Genomic DNA, 22,295 nt, shown 5'->3' on the forward strand with positions numbered 1-22,295 from the left:
TCTGTAGTGTAACTGTATTAAATTGCACTGTCCCTTTCAAATAAAATAAAAAATAAATAGACTGACAACTGACACACACACACACACAATACATATATATATATATATAGAGAGAGAGAGAGCGAGAGAGAGAAAAAATATATAAATATTTTCAAGAGCGACCTGGCCAAATATCGAAAATGATTGATACACAGCAAAGCTGGTCATAACAAACAAATAAATATTATTTATGTACAATATTTGCACTTTTATTTAAAAGTGAAAAAAAGCACAAATGTGATAAGACAATACAGAGAAAAAAGATCTTATAGATGGTCCAGAAAAAGCATTCAAAGTAAAATGACCAACTGATTTTTCCTTTCTACTAAAAACACAACACACAGATGCTGAAAAAAAGACAACTTGAGGAATTATTGTAAGAAATGACATTCAGATTCTGGTCTACATGCTCTTCATCTTGTTATCTTTGGATATTCACTGAGCTCTGTAAACTATTTTCAAGTCTGTTTTTAAAAATATTATGGAACTACTATCTCACTGATCGTCATACTGACATGTGAAATGAATAATATCCTGCCCAAAACATCACCCTGTCTGTGGACACAATGAGGCAATAACATGTTACCTGGAATAGTTTATGAAATGAGATAGAAGTTTTGGACACTCGTAGTTACACTGTAAAATCTGACAAGCTGATCTTACTTAAAATAATCTTGGAAAACAACTGCCTTGGAAAAGTAAAGTAAATATAACTATTAATTTATGTTTACTTTATATAAAATCAAGTTTACTTAACATTTAGCTGTATTTATGTAATTTTCTGAAGTTGTTGTAACTTAAAAATGACAAGTGGAGTTACCTCGTTCTTCTAAGGTGCAAATGCAGTAAACCAAGTTAATCTGACTTTATTTGATCATTACAAAGAGGATTTTGCCAATGATGAAGTTCGGATATCAGCAAGCTCTGTGTTGTTAACATGTTTCGGAATATACAAATATGACGGACTAGTTACATGGCACAGTATACTTGATTTACTTCAGTTGCTAAAACCTAGAAAGACTGATATGAATAAACTTGTCATTTTTAAGTTGCAAAAAAAAAGTAAATGTAGCTACATTTTAAGTAAACTTAATAATTAGATATAAAGTAAACATAAATCAAGACTAACAGTTATATTTACTTACATTGTTTAAGGCAATCACTTTTCTAGATTTTTTAAGTAAAATCTACTTGTCAGATTTTACAGTATAACTTGAAAAATGAAGGTCTAAATGTTCCCAAAGCATCCCTGCACAGACAGGATTTGTACAAGTCTCTCCCGAAAGACAACAAAATAGTAACAAGGCAATAGATGAAGAAATTAAAATTCAGTTGAATTTTAATCTACCAAAACACCTCCTTTGGACTTTGATTTCCTTCGCTGATACATTTGGCAAAATATAGACTTATTACTATTCCAGCGGAACATATGAGGTCTCTTTACTTTTCGTCACACAGAACTGTCACATTACATTTGAAACCAGTCAAGCATGAAAAGGAAAATGTGGTCCTTTTCCTCAGAACATCTCCCCCTCCCCTCTGGTTCCTTCCAGTCTCAGGTCTATGTCGTTTCTGCCCAGAGTGAACAGGCTGACGACCGCCATTAGAGCTGCCAGCATCATAACTGCACAGCCTCCAAACATGTGTCTGGTGCCGCTGCCCTCCTCCCCTCCACCTGTTCCTGAGATCTCCCCGTGAAGTGCCAGCAGCCCCAGGCAGGCCAGCAGGTGCAGAGGCAGTCTGAACCAGGCAAGCACACCGGCCCGCTTCTCCTCTGGGATCACCCTGCCCTGGAGAAAGCTGACTGCAGGGAAGTAGAGCCCACAAGCTAACTCAAGCAGCAAGAAGGCCAGGAAGGATTCATGAGGTCTGGGTTGACCTGGAGCAGTGGAGAAGGTCAGCATGAAAAAGGAGAAGAAGGCCATCAGCACAGCCAGGCAGAGAACATGGCCAGGCTGCAGACGGTAGCGTGTGGAGGTGGCTAGGCGGTAGAGCAAGGAGCCGGCCATGCTGGCAGCCATCAGGCAAGAGAATACTATTCCTAAAGGAGGCCCATGAGGGTCGAGTACTGGGGTCCACAGGAAAACAAAAATGTAGAGGACACTTTCAAACAGAGCTTGCACTCCCCCTAAGAGCATGACTCTCTTGTCTGACAGCAGGCAGCGCAACCCATCATGGCAGCTACGTGAGAAACGGGCCCTCGCAGACAAACGGGTCACACCTCCATTTGGAGTCCCAAGGAGTAGTTTTTGTTTGTCCCCTTCAGGAACTTCTTCAGCCTCCTCTTTGCCCCAGTCTGTTAGCACCACCCAGCCACAGCCCATCAAGCAAGGGACAGCCAGGAGAAAGGGAGCCACGGGCCCCAGGTGGAGCCATTCAGCCAGCAAGTTAGCTACCAGCCCTGCTCCCACAGCGAGTCCGTGATTCCAGGTAGCTGCTTTGGTGAACGTATTGGGGATCCACTCCTTGGGAAAATCATGGACGTCTACGTGACGGTGCACGTACCAGGCTTCAAATGTGGTGGTGAGCAGGGATGTGGACAGACCCCCCAAAATACGACCCACAATCAAAACAAAGTAGTCTGTGGACAGCTTTGTGAGACAACAAGCAGAGTAGGCCAGGCAGAAGAGAAGACATGTCTGTCTGCGGCCCAAGACTTGAGGGAGCCAGCCTGAAAAAGGAGCAAACAGAACACAGGAGGCCAGGCCACACACATATAAGATGGCTATTTGAGATTCCAGGAAGCTGTAGTGGCGGTACAGTTTGTAGAGGTAAGGACCCTGGAGCCAGTCTGCCCACAAAGCCAATAGGTATGCCCGGAGGAATATACTCTGGAATCGACGGAAAACTGGGTTGGCTGTGGCAGTAGGAGCAGACTGAGGTGGGGTGAGGCGGCGTGCTGCCAACTCAAGGCCAACACACAGGGCGAGAAGGAAAATGATGGCAAGATATGCTGTCACCAACATGATGTGATAAATTGCACCCACTTGAGATCAAATCTGGGGTCCTGGGTTGTTTTCAGCTCTTTTCTTTCTATTTCTCAGCACCTGTGGAGAGAAACAGTGAACAAAAGGTATATTCAGAGAGAAAAACATTTACATTAGGGACTTGACTTTATGAATGAGAGGATAAGGAAAATAAAGTTGGAGTTGAAGGGGGTGGTGCAAAAAAGGGAAGGCATATCAAATCATTTTTAAGCACTGGGGAGGGACTTGTGTTTTGTATTAAGGCTTTGGGGGATGCGATGCAACTGAAAATGGCTATTTCTGCATTTCTTTTAACAGATTAAAAATCAAAATTACAGAAACTGTAAAAACTAAAATTATCTTTGAACTTTCAAACTTCCGACACGTGGGATGAGCGATAACTCAGAAAAAAATGAAACCAAACTTAAGCTTAAATTAGTGATATATAATCCAAATTACTTCATTTTACGTCTTAAAATTTTACCAAAACTAAAATGTTTGTACTAACCAGCTTACACGACCATAGTGACAAAAAATGGTGTTTTTTCAACTCCAGAACTTCATCTTTAACTTTTAACTTTAAACATTAAAGGTTAGGTTTTCAAATCTAAAACAATTTTACGGTGGAGGGAGAGTCGTGCATTTTCCAGGGTAAAGAAAAAATATTTATTGATTCGGAAAGAGGCAAAATTAAAAAAATAAATAAATGAAATCATACCCCCGCCGCCCCCTGCTCGAACAAATAAAAACCGGTCCCTTACCACCAAATACGTTGGTAACTCACCATGTCGGGTCGAAGCTAACTTTGCTAATACACTTTCATTTTCAGGAATTTAGTTAACTACTCAACAAAAACATTAACCAGCTAAGGCAAGAAAGTATTGAGTTACCCGCATCAGTAACGTAAAGCTTGGCTTGTGACAGTTCAGCTCTGTTTATTTAAACACGTAGGCTGAAAATGTCCTATGCTACTGCTGTTTCGCTAGCGCTACCCTCCAAGCTAACCTGCTACTGACGTTAAGATAAAATCGTTGTAACTTGCGACACTATCCTACCACATGTTTCCCGCTATATTGGGACATATTATATGATATATCTTACCGTGCCGGTTGACAGCGGTCCCATATTAGATACACGACGTAACGAAGTGACAACAGTAAACATATCTATCGCTAGCTGATGGTGTATGTTAGGCTACATAGCTAACAGACAATTTACTTCCGGGATCCGGGATCTACTGTTTCACCACTAGATGGCGTCACTGCTTTTCTGTCTGAGCTCCAGGGGAAGGAGGAAGTTGCTCCCACACCTCCCTTGTTGCAATGGCTCACTCTTAAGGTTGGATTTGATTCACCAATACACAGGTCGATGTATGAAGTAAGTAGTTTCTGAAAAATATGTGTAGTTTTCCATGTTTGATGATGAAATTCACACACAGACTCCATCAATATGATGATACAGACAACATGCTACAGCAGGGAACTTGCTTTGCTTGGGAGGGATACCTTTGCAAAATGACCAGTCGCAGCAGCCCCCATATGTTTCTAGGATTTTAGGACATTTATAGGCTTTTGAGAACATGTCTCAAGGATTTTAGTATGTTTTTATGATTTTAAGAAATTTCTATAAATTTATGACATTTCTTGGATTGGGATTTTAGCACTTTTCTAGGATTTTAGCACATTTCTGGGATTCAAAGGACATTTCCAGAATTTTAGCACGTTTCTAGGATTTTAGGACGATTATAGGATTTTAAGACATTTCTTGGATTTTAGGACATTTTTAGGATTTTAGGATATTTCTTGGGATTTTAGGACATTTTCAGGATTTTAGGATGTTTCTTGGGCTTTAGGACATTTCTAGGATTTCAGGGCATTTCTAATATTTTAGGACATTTCTTGGATTTTAGGACAGGGGCTTAGCTAGGACCTCTATAGGGAGTTTGGGGGATCATGTACTGGTACTTTTTTGATAAACAAGCCCTTTTCTCATGCTATTTTATGCACTCTCGCACCTTATGTTTTCTAAAAGTACAAAAACAATTCCTAGTGTGTATCACTTTATTATTATTGTGAATTAGAAAATGGTTGGGGGCCAACTGGCACCTTATCAGTGCCACATTTGGCCTGTGGGACATGAGTTGAGCATCACTGTGCTACAGGCTAATGACAATGAACTACTGTTGCTACACTCTGTCTGACCTAGATTTTTAGCTATGGAGGCAGTCCACCCTCTAAGTGACTTTAACATGCAATCCCCCACAACATATAGACTGTAAACTTGTCTCAGATAGTGACAATTTGCATTTAATCAATGCACCCTTATGTTGCATTAATTTGTGAGATCCACACAGTCCTAACCAGTAGTGGAAGAAGTATTCACATCCATCTCCCAAAGCTCCACTGTATGGGATTTAGAGGGACATATTGGCAGAAAAGGACCATAATATAATAAGTTTGTTTTCTTCAGTGTATAATCACCTAAAAATAAGAAAGGGTTGAGACCAAAGGAGAGACAAAACCAAAACACAACAGGCACACACTAAACACACAAAAGTGACTGGAAAAAAATAAACAAAAATTACACTCACGCAGGAACACACCTAGGGCTGGTTGTGATACTTCTATAGCCTATTTACAGTGCAGGTAGTTTAGATTAATGGGGAAGGAAAGTAAAAAAAGAAAAAAAACATGCGTGCCTTTGTGTTGTATCCAATAATTTTACTTCTTTAAGCCTCAAAAAATTATAGAAAAGAAACCATCTCAAATGTTTGAAAGGAAACATGTCTTTGGTGCTTCCTTGTAAGAGGGCACATGTCAAAAAGATTGGAAAACAGTGGTTTGATATATAATTGTAACATTGTATTAGGCTGCATTTTATAAGATTATCATATGATTTATGTAAAATCTGTCTACAAAGTAACTTGTATCTATGGCTGTCAAAAAATAGTTGTAATAGCAGTAGAGTAAAAAGTACAATACTAAAATGTAGTTGAGTAGAAGTATAAAGCAGCATAAAATGGAAATACTCAAGTTAATTACCTTAAAATTATACTTAAGTACACTGCATGTGTAAATGCACTTCATTACTTTCCACTATTGGTCCTGACTACATGGTCTTTTCTACATTTTACCTGAATGGAAATAAAAGAATGACACAGAGGTAGAGTAATACATAATTTTAACTTTATATCATCATATCATTTCTATTTAGGAAGAAAGATTTACAAAATGTACAAGATGTGCTCAATCAGCCAAAATCAAACAAGCAGACAGTGAGAAGACCAATCAAATACGATCTCTCACCCAAAAATATCTCTTGTGTTTGTATGACAAACATTGGGGGCAGAGGAAGGGTGCATGTGGAGTGAGTGCTGGTGATTTCAGGGATTATGCTGGTTGGTTGGTTACATCATCTGATAGCAGGAAGTGCATCCAAGACATCTGAGAATCCCTACTACATATTCTCCTGTGCAAAGCCCCCTTGGCATGGCCAAACCCCCACCTATTACAGGAAGGTCAGTACATTCTTCTTACCACCGAATTCGTCCGATCTGTCACATCAGTTCAGTCACCGATACATAGACATTAGGATAACATAATATTTACAGCAACAAAAATAAAGGAACTACAAAACCCAACATGCATGGGGCATCTCCATCAGTCCAGATGTCGACGATATAGTGACACAGACACAATGTTTTTGTGAAATAATATAAAATGCCGTTAACTTATGAAGTTGGCATATTCAAACCCAAGGTGTGCCAAATGTTTTATGGAATCGAATCAACAATAGTAAGAGACATAATGCATCCTATTGTGTACAAGTGACACATTAAAATAGTGGTCTCATTCCAGTACAGATGGTATGTTTGTGAAACAGTGATACACAATTACCTTAATATTTCAGGTTCTGCTATGTATTATATACAGGTTCCCTTTCTCTTAAACACAGACTGACAGAGTCAATCATCACTAATGGTCCCTAAGTATAATAACTGTCTTTCAGCTGCTGCTTAGTGATGGCCTGTTGATACTGTACGGCTTAAGGAATAAACAGAAGTGAACTGGCATTTATTCAGTACAATGGATATAATGAGCAAGTGCACAAATGATTTGTCCAAAAGGGTTACGCTAAATCTACATGGTAATTTATTTTTATCGGAACGTCTGTCAAGAGGTGTTGAGGTTTATGTGTATACATGAGTTTGTATGTGTGTGTTTATCCGTCCCAAAACATAGCATGAAGATCAATAGTGAGTCAAAAATATGTTCGCTACTGCCCTCGTTCATCCCAAAAAACACTCCTCAGATTGCACCACTCCTTTTCTCAATTTTCAAGGAAGTCCTCTCCTTGGAAGATGATATCTGTGCAGGTGTGTGTGTTTGTGTACTGTATATTTTTATGTAAAACAGTTTGTGTCTGTGTGCTCTTTGAACATGCGGCCTGCTCAAGGGTCGATCCGAAAGGCCAACAGTTTGTCGGAGTGCAGATTGTTGAGGGTGCGCAGGTCCGGCAGGCGCAAGAGGAGTTTGGGGAAGAGGGCGGAGTCATCTGGGCGACGGCGAGTGATCAGTGACCGCAGGGCACGGATAAGACCCTCCTGTAGCTGTTCCACAGCCCGCATGTCTGAGATGCCAGAGCGATCTGAGGAGCACAGAGGATGTCAGTGTAAGCGTTTGAAAGACACAGTTACTACATAATTGGGTCATTCACAGTCACCGCTCTGCAGCTTTTGTCACTGTTTTCCTACTCATCAGTTTGCCTCTCTCACCTGCAGAGACCAGCACCACAGCCATAAAAAGGGCCATCTCATCAGGCTCAAGCCCCAGGGAGCCCAACTTCTCGCTGAACTCAAACATCGCATCCAGCAGAGAGCCCATGCCCAAGGCCCGCAGGGTGGACAGGGGGTAAGTTTGGCCATTTAGGAAGGTCACTGTACGCTCCTCAGCATTGAACAAGGTGCAGAACCTCACCATCAGAACCTAAACACACATGAAGCAGAAAAAAACACACAGAGGTAAGTTTGAGACATATGCGTAAAAAAATTAATACATACGGACTCACAAATAAGAAGATACATATTTTACATATTTTAAATAAATCATCTGAAATGTGTGTAATTACCTGGAAGGTGCCTGATTTGAGCAGCATGACCTGGTCTTGTTGGCTAAGCTCTTGAAATCCTGGGATGCCCTTGGCAAACTCTACCACCTCCTTGACTGCAGGAGTGAAACACTGCGAGAAGGATTCCCATATCTCCTGACTTGTGCGCTCCGCCCCTGATACAGGCCACGCATTGAGAGGACAGGCCTTAGAGGAAGACAAAAAACACAGAAAAAAATCATAAGTTGATGGTCAGACAAGATATACCACAAGAACTTTGATCTAATGATGTATGCTTCCTGCACTTACCAGCACTTTAGCCCCTGGAGCTAATTTCCATGGGCAGGACGGCTGGTTCTGGGTATTTCCTGCATTGCGGAAACTGTTTTGATTGGCGGAGCTTCCCCTTTGAGAGGTTGTACTGTTGGATTGATCCTGATTCTGATTTGTTGACACTAGGTAGGTGTAGCGATTGTTGTCCACATTGTGGAATGTATGTTGGTTGTCATTAGGGGCAGCTGGGCAGAGGGGGGTAGAAGCAACAGGGCACGACTGATAGCTCTGGGCAGGGGTGGGATGAGAGGAGACTTGGGTGAAACTGGCATCCTGAGAAAAGGGACATGTGTTGTTGTTGGTGGTGGTGGTGGGGATGTTAGCCCTCTTGGCTGCTCTCTCCTGGCTGTTGTTGTTGCTGCTGGTGAAAATGTCGCGGTAGGCTCTGGAGATGGCTCCAATGGCCTCCTTTGAGTTGCCATCTTCTGGGCTGCTGAGAGTGTCCCTCACTGAAGATGAGTCCATGTCCATGGCAGCCGACTCATTTAGGCTGTTCATGTAGCTCTGCATCTCGTCCAGAAGTCGCTGCTTCTCTCTCTTGGGGATGCGGCCAAAACGCACAGCTGGGGAAGACAAAAGCAGAGAGGACAGATCAGCTCTCAGTCATTGTGACAGCGTTGATAGCCTGTATATGCTGGACACGATTTGTGCTCTATGTTTTCAGAGTTTGTTTTTCACCTGGATAAAATGCTCTCTGAAATTACACAAAATTATAAAGATGCAAATGACAAATTTAAATGACACCTAAGATAAAATGAAATTCTTTAAGATCAAGAGGCAGGTGCATCCTCCCTACTAACTGATACTGTTACTCAGGTGTCTATACATTTAAGCTAAGCATGGTGACAGTAACCTATCCAACCTCTTTATACATGTGTATACATTGAAAGCACGAAGTAACCTAGAGTGTTGAATGATTTCAAGGAGAATCACGCTAGTTATGAGATGAAACTTCCCTCTCGTCACCCGTATCCCCCTCCCCCTTCCCACAGTAACCATCAGCTGGAGAGTCTATTTATAGACCCCCTGCTACCATCTGCCTCATCCTCTCCTCTATCCACCCCTGTCTCCTTCCTCTCCTGCTCCCTGCCTCCTTTTGTAAGTAGGGCAGTGGGGCAACGTGAGCGTGATGTCACTGGTACTAAGATCGTGAGAGGGAGAAGGATGAGAGAGGTGGGCTCGAAGCACATAAGTGAGTTATGGAGACAGGAGTGAGAACATGACAAGGAGTGACATGTGAGACCGCAATGCATGGAAAGTGAGAGTGTATGCGTGCAAGGTGGAGTTAGATGAGGCAGAGGAGTTAAGCAAGTACATTTTCATAGACTTTTGCAAGTACGGCATATCTGAATCTTTTTTTGAAAGTGTAGCAGGAAAAACTGTGTAGCAATGCACTGTTTATTCCTGTATGTTAAACAGAGGCACTTTAAATGAAAACATAAAGCCACTGTGTCTGGTCAAGCAATATGCATAGCAGTCATTGCTATGTTTATCAAATATACAGTAATCTGTTCATTGCCAGCAGGTTGCCTTGATGAGGACGGGGCCAATAATGTGCCATGAGATTAATCCCTTTCATCACAGTTAAAAAGAAGCAAATGCCGACTAGTGAGCCGGCGCTCTAAAAATGATGCTCTGGTTAGAGGAAGAAAAGTGTGCCATCATGCCAACGGACTTAATAATTTGCCTATATTGCAGAGCCAAAGTCACACAGCTGCCTAGTGTGAAATCAGGGTGTACTATTTATTGTGGGCTGCAGGCAGTTGCATGCGGTTTTCCTGTTTTCGTAATGATTGAGGCAGAGCAAAAAGGGGTTTCTAGGTTGTGGTCCTGAACGCTTTCGAAAATCTCCTCTAAAAGGGGCGACCTGACTGTTTGTTCTCTCATTGAGTTGTATTTTGCCACCCTATTTTCTGTGTGCACCAGAAGTGTCGAGCACATGCAGAAATAACACTAACCTGTTTACTAGATTAGGCAATGCATGGTACTGGAGGGTGGAGATAAGCAAAAACCATACTGAGAAGAAGAAGGCAGGAAAAGTAAACCAAGTAGGTCATGACGTATGCGTACACTATAAAGGCCCAATTCTGTATTGTTTTTCTAGGTCAGCCCAGCTATTTTCTTAATCCACACTGATAGGTGATCAATCAATGTTCAGCTATCAGAACTAAAACTAGGTGATGTGAGCATCACGCTTGATAAAATTGGTCACAACAAAAGGCTGATTTCTGCACCCTTTGCTTAATTGTTGCCCCATCCCTCATTAATTGCAGTGTGATGTTCTATGCGTGTACACAAGGTAATCAAGTTGACCCTGTTCCAATTTCCTAAAATAATTCTTGTGTTTTCTGCAGTTTTCCAGATGATAGATAGCTTCGGGGACTTCAAGGCTCCTCTTCTCATAAATCATTGTCTGAGGGGGAGACGCAAGAGAGCTGAGGGAACATGGTGGGTGCATGGATGGGGAGGGGCTGTGCTAAACAAGAGCATGGAGTATTGTGGGAGGATGCTGCAAAGGGCATGAGAAAGACACCTAGAAACTTAAGAGAGTGGTACAAGGCCAGATGGTAATCTTTGGCGGTGCAGTGACACAGTGGAAGGGAAAGGCAGGTGCAGGTCTGCTGATAAAGTGAGTGACTGAGCTACTGGCACGATGACCTCAAAAGACTTTCCGCATTACATTTTTCACACAGACCTACATATTAGCACCGTGCCTCTTTCAGGCCGCCCATTTCCCTGCTGCTTTGGCTAATCAGAGCACTGTGGCATTCTGGCAGAGCTGCATGAGGGCCTCTCTTGTTAAAAAGGAAAAAATGTGTCAGGATGTCTCACCATCTCTTGACATGCCAACGGAGAGGCATTTCTTGAAGCGGCAGTGCTGGCACCGGTTGCGGTTCATGCGCATGATGAGACAGTTCTCGTTCTTCACGCACATCTTGTAGTTGATGTTCTGCTGGATGCTGCGGCGGAAAAAACCCTGAAACAAACAAAAACTATCACATGAAACTGGTGCACCAAAGAGCAACACATTGCTGCAGTGTTGTCAGAAATATTGATTTATAGTTATATAGCAATTCGGATATTTTAAACAGTTTCAATGCTCATTTTCTAAGGTTTTGATACACCAGTATCAGCTGCAGTTTCTCATTCTCTCTAATTGCTAATGTCTGCTACAGGCAATTTGCTGTTCTCTGCTACTAACCAAGAAAAGACATGTTGTCAGTGCCATGTTACAACATTGGTACATTTGTGTGTTAATAGAAAGACATATATGCCATCAGTGTCGATTTTTATCCACGGTATCAAAAATGTTCACTTCACTTCAGGTTGCTTACCTTGCAACCCTCACATGCATGCACTCCATAGTGGAAACCAGATGCAATGTCCCCACACACTTTGCAAAGCAGGACCATTCCTCCAGTCTCTGTGGAAGTGTAAACAGACATTTAGAGAAGCTGCAAAAACTTTGATCAAGATAAAAATCTTCATGCATATTGGCAGTGAAGAAACACTAACTTGTGAAAGTTCCCGTGAACCCGCATGGCCTCTTTCCTGCGATGGGGTGTGCATATGTATGCTGTGGAGTGGCTGCCGCTGGGGGGGCATTGTAGACTTCTGGGAACTGAAATACCAGCTTGGAGGATGATGGGGTGGTGCATCCACCTGCCCGGTGTTTCAATGCCCCAATCTCTGTGAAGGTAACCTCTTCTGGAGACGAGGGCTGGGAGTGTGAAGAAGGGGACTGTGTCTGGTACCCGCTGGAGGGGCTACCGGGGCTGGGGCTGGAACTGGCCGAAGATCCTGCATACAGGATGACCCCTGTTGACATGGGACAGAAGGAAGAGAAATTTGATCTCTGAGCTGAGATTTTGGGGTCAGGTGATTTCAAATTTACTTCAGCCTCCTCATAAAAAGGTTACAGTAGGAGTGGCCAGATGGGGCCACTTAAATCTTAGGGTGGCACAAAAAACAAATGCCATAACTGAATTTTAAAAGTTCTGTTATGCTGCTGAAGTATAACGCTGGTTGAAAACTATGTAAAGTTATGGAATCGCATACTGATATATTTTGTTTTTGTTTTCATAATTTTAAAGTTAATATTACTAATTATCTGATGTGCATAAACTAATACTGGTACAGCTAACATTTTGAGTTCCACTTTATTTCTTTATTAATTATGTTATACATGTGAGGCGATTCATTATTCTTAAAAAGGACTGGTTAGGAGCAAGCCCTCTCAAGTTTAGGGATGACTCATGGGTACCCATAGAACCCATTTCAATTCAAATATCTTGAGATGAGAGTTGGAGTGACCCCTTTAAAAATGACCATGTCAGTTTTTCCTTCACCAAAATGTAGCCAAATTTTAGAGCATTATTTAGCTCCCTATGCTGGCATTGTTGGTACCAATAGATGCCTTAGATTATGTAATTACAGAAAATACCACTTTCTTCACACTTTCTTCAAAAATGAGTACTACGGCCTCTTAACCCTTTGAAAACTGGAGAGAAATCACTTTTTCTTGTGCTGCTCTCAGACGCTTTTCACGAGTATTAAACCGTTGCTATTTCTTTTAAAATCATGGGAGAAAAAACAAATAGAGACGATGTGAGAAATCTTCCACAAACTGCAAGAAATTAGTAGATTTTTAAAAAAAATTATTATTTTTTTTAATTCAAAAAGCTAGGGGAAAATGTCTAGGGAAAGGGGGGAAAAAAAACTATTTTTATAATTATCATAATCACATATTTAAAATTATAGTACAGAATTTTTTTAAAAGAAAAGTCATTTTAGGCACTTTATCAAGTCATTTACTTGTGTGTTTGTTTTGTACTTTTAAAAAATGTCTTCAAATTTTCAGGTAATTTTGGTACTTTTTTTTTCTAATTTCTTGTTAATCTTTGTGTCATTTCTTCTGTTGTTGCTCATTGCCTTCTTCCCATGTTTTTGAAAGAAATCAAGTCAATTGCCCTGCACCCCCCTTAGGGTCGCCACAGTACTGATAATAACTCGTTGGCTGAATATACATTGTACCATGAATCGAAGTTGGCCATCCATATTTCCTTAAAACCCGTTGAGCTACTGTACATATTTGGATGTGATGTAATGTTGCGTAAATTCTGGGCAGCAGTGAACAGCTCTGACAATTTGCTGCGTCGTTGCCTCATCCTGAGTGCAATAGGCGTAATGTTGCGTTCAAGCGGATAAAGTGGGCGCTAAAAATACTGCTGGTAGCACAGCAACAAAGCAGGCAACCTTCCAGTAGAGCCTCCAAGAAAGCTGTTTTTATGTTAATAATCCCTGCGTCGTGCTAATGCATTCATATAGGAACCGTGTAAACATGGAGAGTGTTTTTTGTTGTTCGGCCGTGGTTGTTTCTGAAGTTTCGCTTTCCTCGCGTCCCCTCTCTCTCTCTCTCTCTCTCTCTGTCTCTCTCTCACTCTCGCTCTCTCGCTCGCACTTCTAGTCATGCGTTGTGGATGAGCTGAGACACGGCCTCACGTGTCTGCGGGGTCTGCTGCCTCCTCCGCTCCAATAATAGCCTCGCTCCCCTGGCACCGTGCCCAGCGCCAGCTAACAGCACGACACCTGACCGCCGCCTCACATGCATGGACTCCTGACACGGTTACTGCCCGAACCAAATCCGCAGTCTCGTGTTGAAATACACAACAATCTCAAGTCAGATCTGTGTTTACAAACACACGCTGACTTGGAAGCTCCCTGGGCATGAGGTGGCACCAAAGTCTCAGCGACTGCTGTTCGTGCGCCACCGACAGTTGGAGAATGTGAGTCACGTTTTTGCAAAGGATAAATCTCAACTGTATGGGCCGGGCTGGTGTAATGGTATACTAACAACTAAGTGTACAGTAGAGTCCAGCAGAGAGACATTTAGAGTGACAAACTATATGCAAATTCAGCTCAAAATAATATAAACAAGTATGGCGTCCATTTAAAACTTCATTTATGATTGGCTTGCACATGCAACTGAGAAATGTCCAACATTCAAATGACTTCCAACATCCAAACATGCAAATCCGCCTTGCATATGGAAATCATGCATAAGTGCAGTAGGCCTGTCTGTGCTGATGTGTGTTGCCCTCTGCTGCACAAGGTATTTGTTTTAGCTCCAATGTTTTGATAATCCCTCGCGCAGCACGTGTTGCTGGTTTGTTGACTCATGCCAGAGCCATAGACAGACGCAGCAGACAGGCAGGCCTGAGCCTCACCTCTTCCTGAGCTTACATGCAGACAGCCACTGCCCAACCCCCACCCCACCCAAACACATTGCATGTCCACCTGAAGACTCACATGTACAGTAAGTGTTTATGAATGACCTCTAGAGCCACTGTGCTGTAAAGACTGTCAATTAACAAACCATTTTTACAGTCTGCTTTCAAGCAGTGCTGGGCGGAAACTACACTGTAAAACCTGACAAGTTGAATATTCCCTTGAAAAATATATTGGTCTTAATTTATGTTTACTTTATATCTAATTGTTAAGTTTACTGAGATGTTTATTTAAATCAATCTTTTTAAGTTTTAGGTACTTCGTAAACCAAGTTTTCGGTGCCATATATCTGCATTCTTCTGATTGAAAAATAGACATATTTATATGTTCTTAAACATGTTAACAAAACAGAACTTGCAGATCTCCTAACTTCATCATTGGCAAAATCATCTTTGCCATGATCAAGTTAAGTCAGACAAACTTAATTTACTGAAGTTTCCAACACTTAGAAAGAACAAGGTGATTTCTCGTCACTTTTAAGTTGCAAAAACTTAACAGAAGTAAGTGTGTATGGCTACATTTCAAGTAAAGATAACAATTAGACATAAAGTTAACATAAAATAAGATTAATAGTTATATTTACTTTTTGTTTCCAAAATTATTTTAACTGTGATCAACTTGCCAGATTTTACAGTGCAGCTCTTGGATGTATACTATAAAACCTGCATGTATCAAGTGCCATAGTTGAAAGGCTAATACAATTTAAATGTAAACAACGCAGGCTCCCTTCCTCTTTGTACATTTAATGCTATACAGCAATGAATGCTGACTATGCTTAAAGAAGGCAGTAGTCATCTGGCCTCAGTCCTTAACATGGTTGAGGGAAAACAGCATGATGTTGTTGAGTATATTTTTAGTGCAAACATCACAGGACATTTAATTATCCACAATAATAGATTAAAAACAGAATTGATGTCCATATGTCCAAATTGAACTGTTACGAATGCATTCGTTTATTTCAAATGACATGAAATTCCTTTCTCAATGCCCATGTTAAGCTCAGCCAACCCGTGCAAACACTAATCTGCCTGGGACTGGAGGCAGGCAGAGAAACGTGAGCAGTGAGCTTCACACAGGCACAGCAGCTCCTCTCCTCTCCTCTCTGTTTCTCTCTTGTCCTTTATCTCTTACTTTCACCCGCTCAGTTTATAATGCAGCACATGGAGAGACAGCCACATATAGGAGGGATAGCTTAGGCGACCATAGTGTTTATTTGCCCTTGTGGTGTTAAGTTTTAAGCATGGCATATGGTTTGCTTCCTTGGAGGGATGCAGCGTTTATTATGCTATAACATAAAATTATGTTGGATATAGGCGATGGCCAATAAAAAAGATTTGTGCTACTGAGTGTGGCCAATCTGTGAGCACTACTTGGATGTTTGCAGTTGACTTCATTAACTCAGGCTTGTGTAAGTAGGTCAATATCACAGGAACTTGATAGAATTGTATGTGCCTGCAGCATCTCTCCAAACTGATGCTGCACCACACACACTTTCTCATTCAGTTACACCAGGGGGGGAACTGTGTAAGGGGATCACAGTTGTGATTTATTAACACCAGGATATGATTTGAAATCTTTAGCCTGATATCCTGGGGTTAAGGTTCGATTTAGGGTGACTTAAATTGCTTCATGTCTTACTGGCACGCGCTCTGTCAAACAGGGATTGAAAAACATCCTTTTTCAGGATTGTGCGATTTTATCAGCTACTTGGATGCAGCCTCTCAGTGTTTCTAATCCGCTATCTGTTTCAGCATCGTTCAGAGAGGCAGAGGATGAGAGGAGAGATGTTATATTTAACAGCAGAGTCACGTTCCAGCTGAAACACACCCTAAGCGGATGTGTGCCCTGAACCGATGAGTTGGGGACAGATGTTGCAGAGTCAAAATCGAGTCAGCTTCTGCAGCACTGTGAGCTGATTCAAAGGGGGGGGGGGGGGATTAAGAGCAAAAGAAGGAGGGGGGGGGGAAGAGACGCGCTGCGGGGGGATATAGTTGAAAAAAATTTTTTTTTTTTTTTTTTTTTTTTTTTTTATTGGGGGGGGGGGGCTTCAATACGAGCAAAAGGCGCATGAGGCGGGAAAACGTGACGAGTGAGAAAAAAGTTAATGCATGGAATCGCTGACCCACTGACCAAGCTCACCATCACCGCAGGCGGCATCAGCAGCACAGAAGCGTCCGTGAGAGCGGGGAAGCGGCGGGAGGAGGGCCCGGGTATCTCACGCGTCGCACGCGGCTCTGCGAGGGAAGCCACGTGAGGAGGCTTTTGACGGAGCTTTCACTGGGAAGACATGAAGCTGCGCTGCAGCCAGGAGCCAGAGCTTCTACAGCCCGCCAGGGGCTTATAATTAAAGTGCCAAATTAAATAGCGCAGCATGTTATGCGGCCGGGTGGTCTGACTGAGCACCAGCAGCAGCACCGCCTGCACTGTCAGCCAGGGGGTGCATCTAGTTTAGAGACCGCATCAGAAGTATCAGTTTATGGCCAGGCCCAAGTTTATATTGAGGAAATGCATATGATAATAACATGCATCTATAGGCTAATGTAAAATCACTTTATTGGCCAGTTTAATACACCTTGGTAGTTTTACTTATTAAAAAAAACAAACAAACTCCATTGATAATAATATTAGCCTACTTTTAAATATTGTAGAATAGGGGAGAACGGGTTCAGTTGTACCACTTGGTTTCTTTCATATAAAGACTGGTGTTGTCAGTACGCCCTGCATTGCACGTCCAAAAATGACACTCATATTTTTGTGGGCTCACAAGTTTAGTTTTAGAGGGGCAGGACATTTACTTCATTATGTACCAGAATGCTCCCCCTCGTTTCATATGTATGTCCCCCAATAATTGTGGTGCTTTTCAATTCTCTCTCCAATGCACCAATACCTGGATGTGCAAATATCACCATTTAAACAGATTAATTAAACCACCCCCTCGTATTAGCTAGAACATGTTATTTCTGGAGGGTTTCTTAGGCAAATATCGGTCCAGACTTGTACTTTTTTCCCCCTGGATGTTTTTCTTATTCAAATAAAACCTGGAACCAAAGTACAGATGGTTTCTGATTGAGGAATTTAAATCAGAGTTTTACATATGCTCTGAATAATACAGAAAACCTCCCCCAGAGATCTGTCGGAGAAGGTTATTAGTGACTGAGAACATACAGTGCATAAAGTTATGTGGCCAGGGGAAAGTCAATTGCTCAGACGTTATCATATGAGCATCATTTGACAGTTAAATGTAATCTAGTTATAGCGCAACTGAGCAAATTAGTATTAGTCTCAAGAAACAGTAAATTACAGCTACTGTAAGTTACAGCTGACTGCCACATCAAAGTACAGTGGGCCCCTCACATGAGGCCAAGGATGCACAAGTTTTATAAAAATATTGATGTAGGCAAATGCATATTGCATGTTTAAAAGTTGGGAAGTATATTCAAATATTACTTTAACTATTTTATTTCGGAAATTTAAGGCTTTATAAACTTTTATGATTGAGCTCCCATACATTATGCTTATAAGAGGGAGGAACACATGATAGGCTGGTTGTTATAACACTGTGTATATCCATATATCATCAACACAGATAGGCCTACTGCACTTTATCCATGGTTTCCACATGCAAGGCTGAACTGCATAAATGGGGGATGCTGGAAATAATGTGAATGTTGGGAAATTTCTCAGTTGCATGTGCAAGCCAATTATGAATGAAGTTTGAATTTGGAGCCATATTCGTTTAGATTATTTTGAACTTAATTTGCATATAGTTTGTATATCTCCTCTATTTGGATCAACCCCCCTACCAACTCATTTCTGCAGGTGAAATGGGGGCTCTGTGTCAACACACACACACACACACACACACACTCATACACAATCTAATGCGATCTGCTAGACTTTATGAGCCACACAGCCCACCACTGCAGCCATATTTTTTGCCAAGTTATGATGATGTTTATGAGCTTTGTTTAGATCACAGCATTGACCTCATGAGTGAAATGAAGTCATGTGCATTCCAATAACTTATTGAAACATTAAAGGTCAGTGAAACCAGTTCAAGGTGCCCACTTATACTTAGATCTGGAAAAGGAGGAAAACATTACAAGGACTACCATATAAATAGAAAAAAGCAATTATTTTAACTGTAAAACTTAAACCCCCCCCCCCCCCCCCAAAAAAAAAACGGCAACAATGAAATAAAAGGCTTGCCAACTTGCCCCACCACAACACCAAACATCAAACACCATCCCAGAAACCCAGCATGCAGGCTTCATGTTTATCGGCTGACTAATACTACAGCTATTATACATGACTGATCATTTAACAGCCTTGCTTGTTCCCAGACAAACATTGGATTGCTTTATCAACATAAATAGAGTCATAACTCGGTGAGTGGGTTCAGTGCTGCCCTCAGGTTAGAGTAACATGTTGATGGTACACAGGGTGCGCCCATCACCTGTGCTGGAACGTGACTGTCGCTGTTGTAAATGATTCACCGTCAATTAGGAGAGCAGGAAGCGTGTGCACCTTTGGCTGACCTCGAGAAAGCGCAGCCTAATGCCACTTAACGGATGGAAGTCCTGTGGTTATCAGCGTTTGTGCTGCAGGCACTACAGCGATGGCCTTGATTATAAAGACAAACACGCCCTTTCACCCCCCCCCCCCCCCCCCGAGACGATAGTGCGCAGTTAAAGTTCTGGCTCTGAAAAATTATGATTACAGTGACAGCCAGTGTACAGTAGCTCCACGTGAGTTTGTTTTCATGGAGAGAACAGGAAGGAACCAGCCTCACTACAACCATATGGCGCAGCTTGCACTCTAGGCGCAGTGTTTTGACATTTTAACGTAGCACAGCAACTTTTTTGACAAGTTTGCGTAAAAGTCTCAATGCAACATCGCAATTTTATTAAACTAATGAACAAGTTGACGTGGTTAAATGCGCATAAGCCAAATTCCTATAAACCAATACTTTGCATGCAAAAATGACATTTCATGCATCAACGCGTGTTGATGCATCCAAGAACTCACACAAAGGTCGCACATATAATTGCCGAAGATGTACAGAAATACAATTATGCACGCACAATTGCCAGTTATGCACATAAATGCATATCGTGTTTTGCACAATAGGTCAAAATCAGTAGAAAATAAATGATGGAAATGCCACTTTGCGTTAAATTAGTGAACTATCTCTCACATTTAAATAAAAGTTATATTAAATTTCAGGTTTAAGTTGAGTCAGACAGCTAAATAGTTGCCCCCTGTTGACTGTTGGCAATAACAAGAATGAAAACCTTAAACAACAATCTGTTAATCAATTGTGACTTCTAATAATTAGCATTGCTATTATAATGGAGCTGTTGCTGCATGTCAAAATATTAAAATTAGTCTTACCTCCACCACCTGGGCTGTTGTCCATGTCTCTTGTTGATGTCAGTCACTTGAAGATAAACGTCCGTTAAGTGTCACTAGACTGGAGCAAAAGTCTTTTGAAGATAGGTGAGGAAGTCAATAAACAGCTTTGCGTAAAACACCTGCCCCATGGAGCGCACAAATGGGAAGAAGTGATGGAAATGTGTCCCGTACGCGTAAAGTTGCTTCCCGGTAAATTGTAGACAGGTGTCTCTGTTAGTGCTCAGTTCTGCTCTGACAGAGGTGAGTTGTACAGGCTGGTCCTCCTCTCAAGGATACCTGGGTGCCTTCTGAGCTCAGGATACTGCACCTCGGCTCGAGCGCGTGTGATGTTGCACGAGCGGAGATTAAAAGATTCTCATGAATTCCAAGAAAGTAGAGTCAGCAAATCCGTGAACGGAGTGACGGACCTGACATACACACCCACTGATACAAACACCCACATCAATCACGTTTGCAGGTGAGTTAGAAATGTGACCGCCTTTCCGTTCGCTCAACTTGTGTTGTGTCTGTTTGTGTGGGATTTGGCTCACTCTTTGTATCTCGCGGAGTCCCCTCACTCCCTCTCTCTCCTTCACGCTTTTGTGCATTTTCATTGGCGGGGATCTGGGGCTGAGGGGAGTTTGATGCGCTTATTCGACCGTGGTATGTGTTCAGTAAAGCCACGCTACATGTGCGCGCTGCATGTGCCGGGGAGGGCGCTGCCCTACTGATACACATTTTATGCAAAATACAGAGCGTGTGGTGCGCGGGGATGGAGAGATTGGAGGATGAAGCACATGGACAATAGGCGTGGCTCACCGTGACTGCTTGTTCTCTGACAAGCAGCACTGCAAACGGATGGTAAACACTGAGACATGCCAAACATTGACATGCCAAATAACGAGCAAGTGTCAACTTTAAAGCCCATGTGCCAAAGGAAACTGTAGATGCGCAACTAAACCTATGTCATGCCAAAAAAAGCTGCTGATAGCCATAGTGCAAACATTCAACTTCGCAAAAAATAAAGATTTTTTTTATTGAAATGTAAATCCTATTTGATAATTTCAACATGTATATATTTTTTTGCGTTTAAAAAAGAAAAAGTAGGTCCACTCTGTGCGCGTCAGTTCTCACTTTTTTTCTTTTATTCCCAATTTTAAAATGTGTTTCCGGAACGATAAGTTCTTTAATATTAAGTCGGCAACAAACTGTAGCCTGCTGTGTGACTTTGAACATGCAGGTCAACTATGTATGCAGCTTGTGAAAAGCGCCCCTCAGTGGCGATTCATGGCATTGACACATTTTCTATCTATCTGGAAAAAAATAATGTTCCTTAGAAGTCCTAACGCAATAGTACACACTTTAATGTTGATATTGCACACAAACAAGTTTTCATTCATTTCATTTGATTCATTCATGTTTTTTCTCTCCATTCATTTTCAGTTTTATGGCTCCAGCACCTCAGCTTAGCCTGAAACTGGGTGAGCGATGATTAAATCCTTTTGTCTTTGCATCTCAGTTTTTGAAGATCAAATTTTATACAGTGTTATTAAATATGATTTAGAGATCTGGAGCTGTCATTCATTTTAAAGTAATATATTGTTGCCTGAATGTCTGAGGTTATCAGAAATGACTGATTTTCTCTTAGTAGAAGACATCTTGAAATAACATCGGACTAGTAAATTCCTATTCTCTTTTTATTATCAGGTTTTAACTACAACTTTTGTTCAAATAAACTTGATGTTAGGATTTTATCACAAAGTTGTAAAAAAAAAAAAAAAAAAAAAAAAAAGAGAATGCTTGGCGCTATTGTTTAAGCCTATTTTATCATTTTGCATCTAGGGACTTTAATGACTTGTTAGTGCACCAATATTCAGAGAGTAACTTGTTACATGTAACTAAATAACAAAAAACATAATTCTAATCAGTCACAAGAACTAAATTATGTAATTACATTATAGTTACTAATCAAAATGTTGGTGATTACAAAGGGGTTACATCTGAATATATTTTATTCAGTAAAAATCAGATATTTAGAATATAACTTTCATTCTGTTGCTTTGCATCTTTTCACTGTGCAGGAATACCTTTTTGTGGCATAGCCTATCCCCCCCCCCCAAAAAAAAATTCAGCCTTTATTAGTAAAGCAATCAAGAAGTATTCAAATGT

The 22,295-nt window shown here is 41.4% G+C and overlaps 2 protein-coding genes across 2 annotated transcripts; both read right to left on the reverse strand.

Annotated features, from left to right (window-relative positions):
• Window positions 1–1,211: 1,211 nt before the first annotated feature.
• mfsd5 (major facilitator superfamily domain containing 5) lies at window positions 1,212–4,244 on the reverse strand. The gene is made up of 2 exons (XM_042491945.1): window positions 4,107–4,244; window positions 1,212–3,086 (listed from the first exon to the last, which is right to left on the reverse strand). Exon 2 carries the CDS (start codon window positions 3,003–3,005, stop codon window positions 1,557–1,559), a length of 1,449 nt encoding a protein of 482 aa, XP_042347879.1. The 5' UTR covers window positions 3,006–3,086; window positions 4,107–4,244; the 3' UTR covers window positions 1,212–1,556.
• A 1,940-nt stretch (window positions 4,245–6,184) lies between these two features.
• On the reverse strand, window positions 6,185–20,851 carry nr1d4a (nuclear receptor subfamily 1, group D, member 4a). The gene is made up of 8 exons (XM_042491319.1): window positions 20,127–20,851; window positions 11,961–12,263; window positions 11,780–11,868; window positions 11,277–11,421; window positions 8,421–9,007; window positions 8,133–8,318; window positions 7,780–7,990; window positions 6,185–7,652 (listed from the first exon to the last, which is right to left on the reverse strand). Exons 1-8 carry the CDS (start codon window positions 20,149–20,151, stop codon window positions 7,456–7,458), a joined length of 1,743 nt encoding a protein of 580 aa, XP_042347253.1. The 5' UTR covers window positions 20,152–20,851; the 3' UTR covers window positions 6,185–7,455.
• Between the last annotated feature and the right edge of the window lie 1,444 nt (window positions 20,852–22,295).

Source organism: Plectropomus leopardus, chromosome 8 (genome assembly GCF_008729295.1).
Source record: "Plectropomus leopardus isolate mb chromosome 8, YSFRI_Pleo_2.0, whole genome shotgun sequence".
In the NCBI taxonomy this organism is placed as follows: domain Eukaryota; kingdom Metazoa; phylum Chordata; class Actinopteri; order Perciformes; family Serranidae; genus Plectropomus; species Plectropomus leopardus.

Excerpts from the sequence above, each read along its gene's own strand:
- mfsd5 (XM_042491945.1), bottom strand. The coding sequence starts at position 3,005 with ATGTTGGTGACAGCATATCTTGCCATCATTTTCCTTCTCGCCCTGTGT.
- nr1d4a (XM_042491319.1), bottom strand. The coding sequence starts at position 20,151 with ATGGACAACAGCCCAGGTGGTGGAG. Across the intron at positions 8,319-8,420 it reads CTCCAGGGGCTAAAGTGCTG|GCCTGTCCTCTCAATGCGTG; the intron begins GTAAGTGCAGGA and ends TCTTCCTCTAAG. Across the intron at positions 7,653-7,779 it reads TGTGGTGCTGGTCTCTGCAG|ATCGCTCTGGCATCTCAGAC; the intron begins GTGAGAGAGGCA and ends TGTGCTCCTCAG.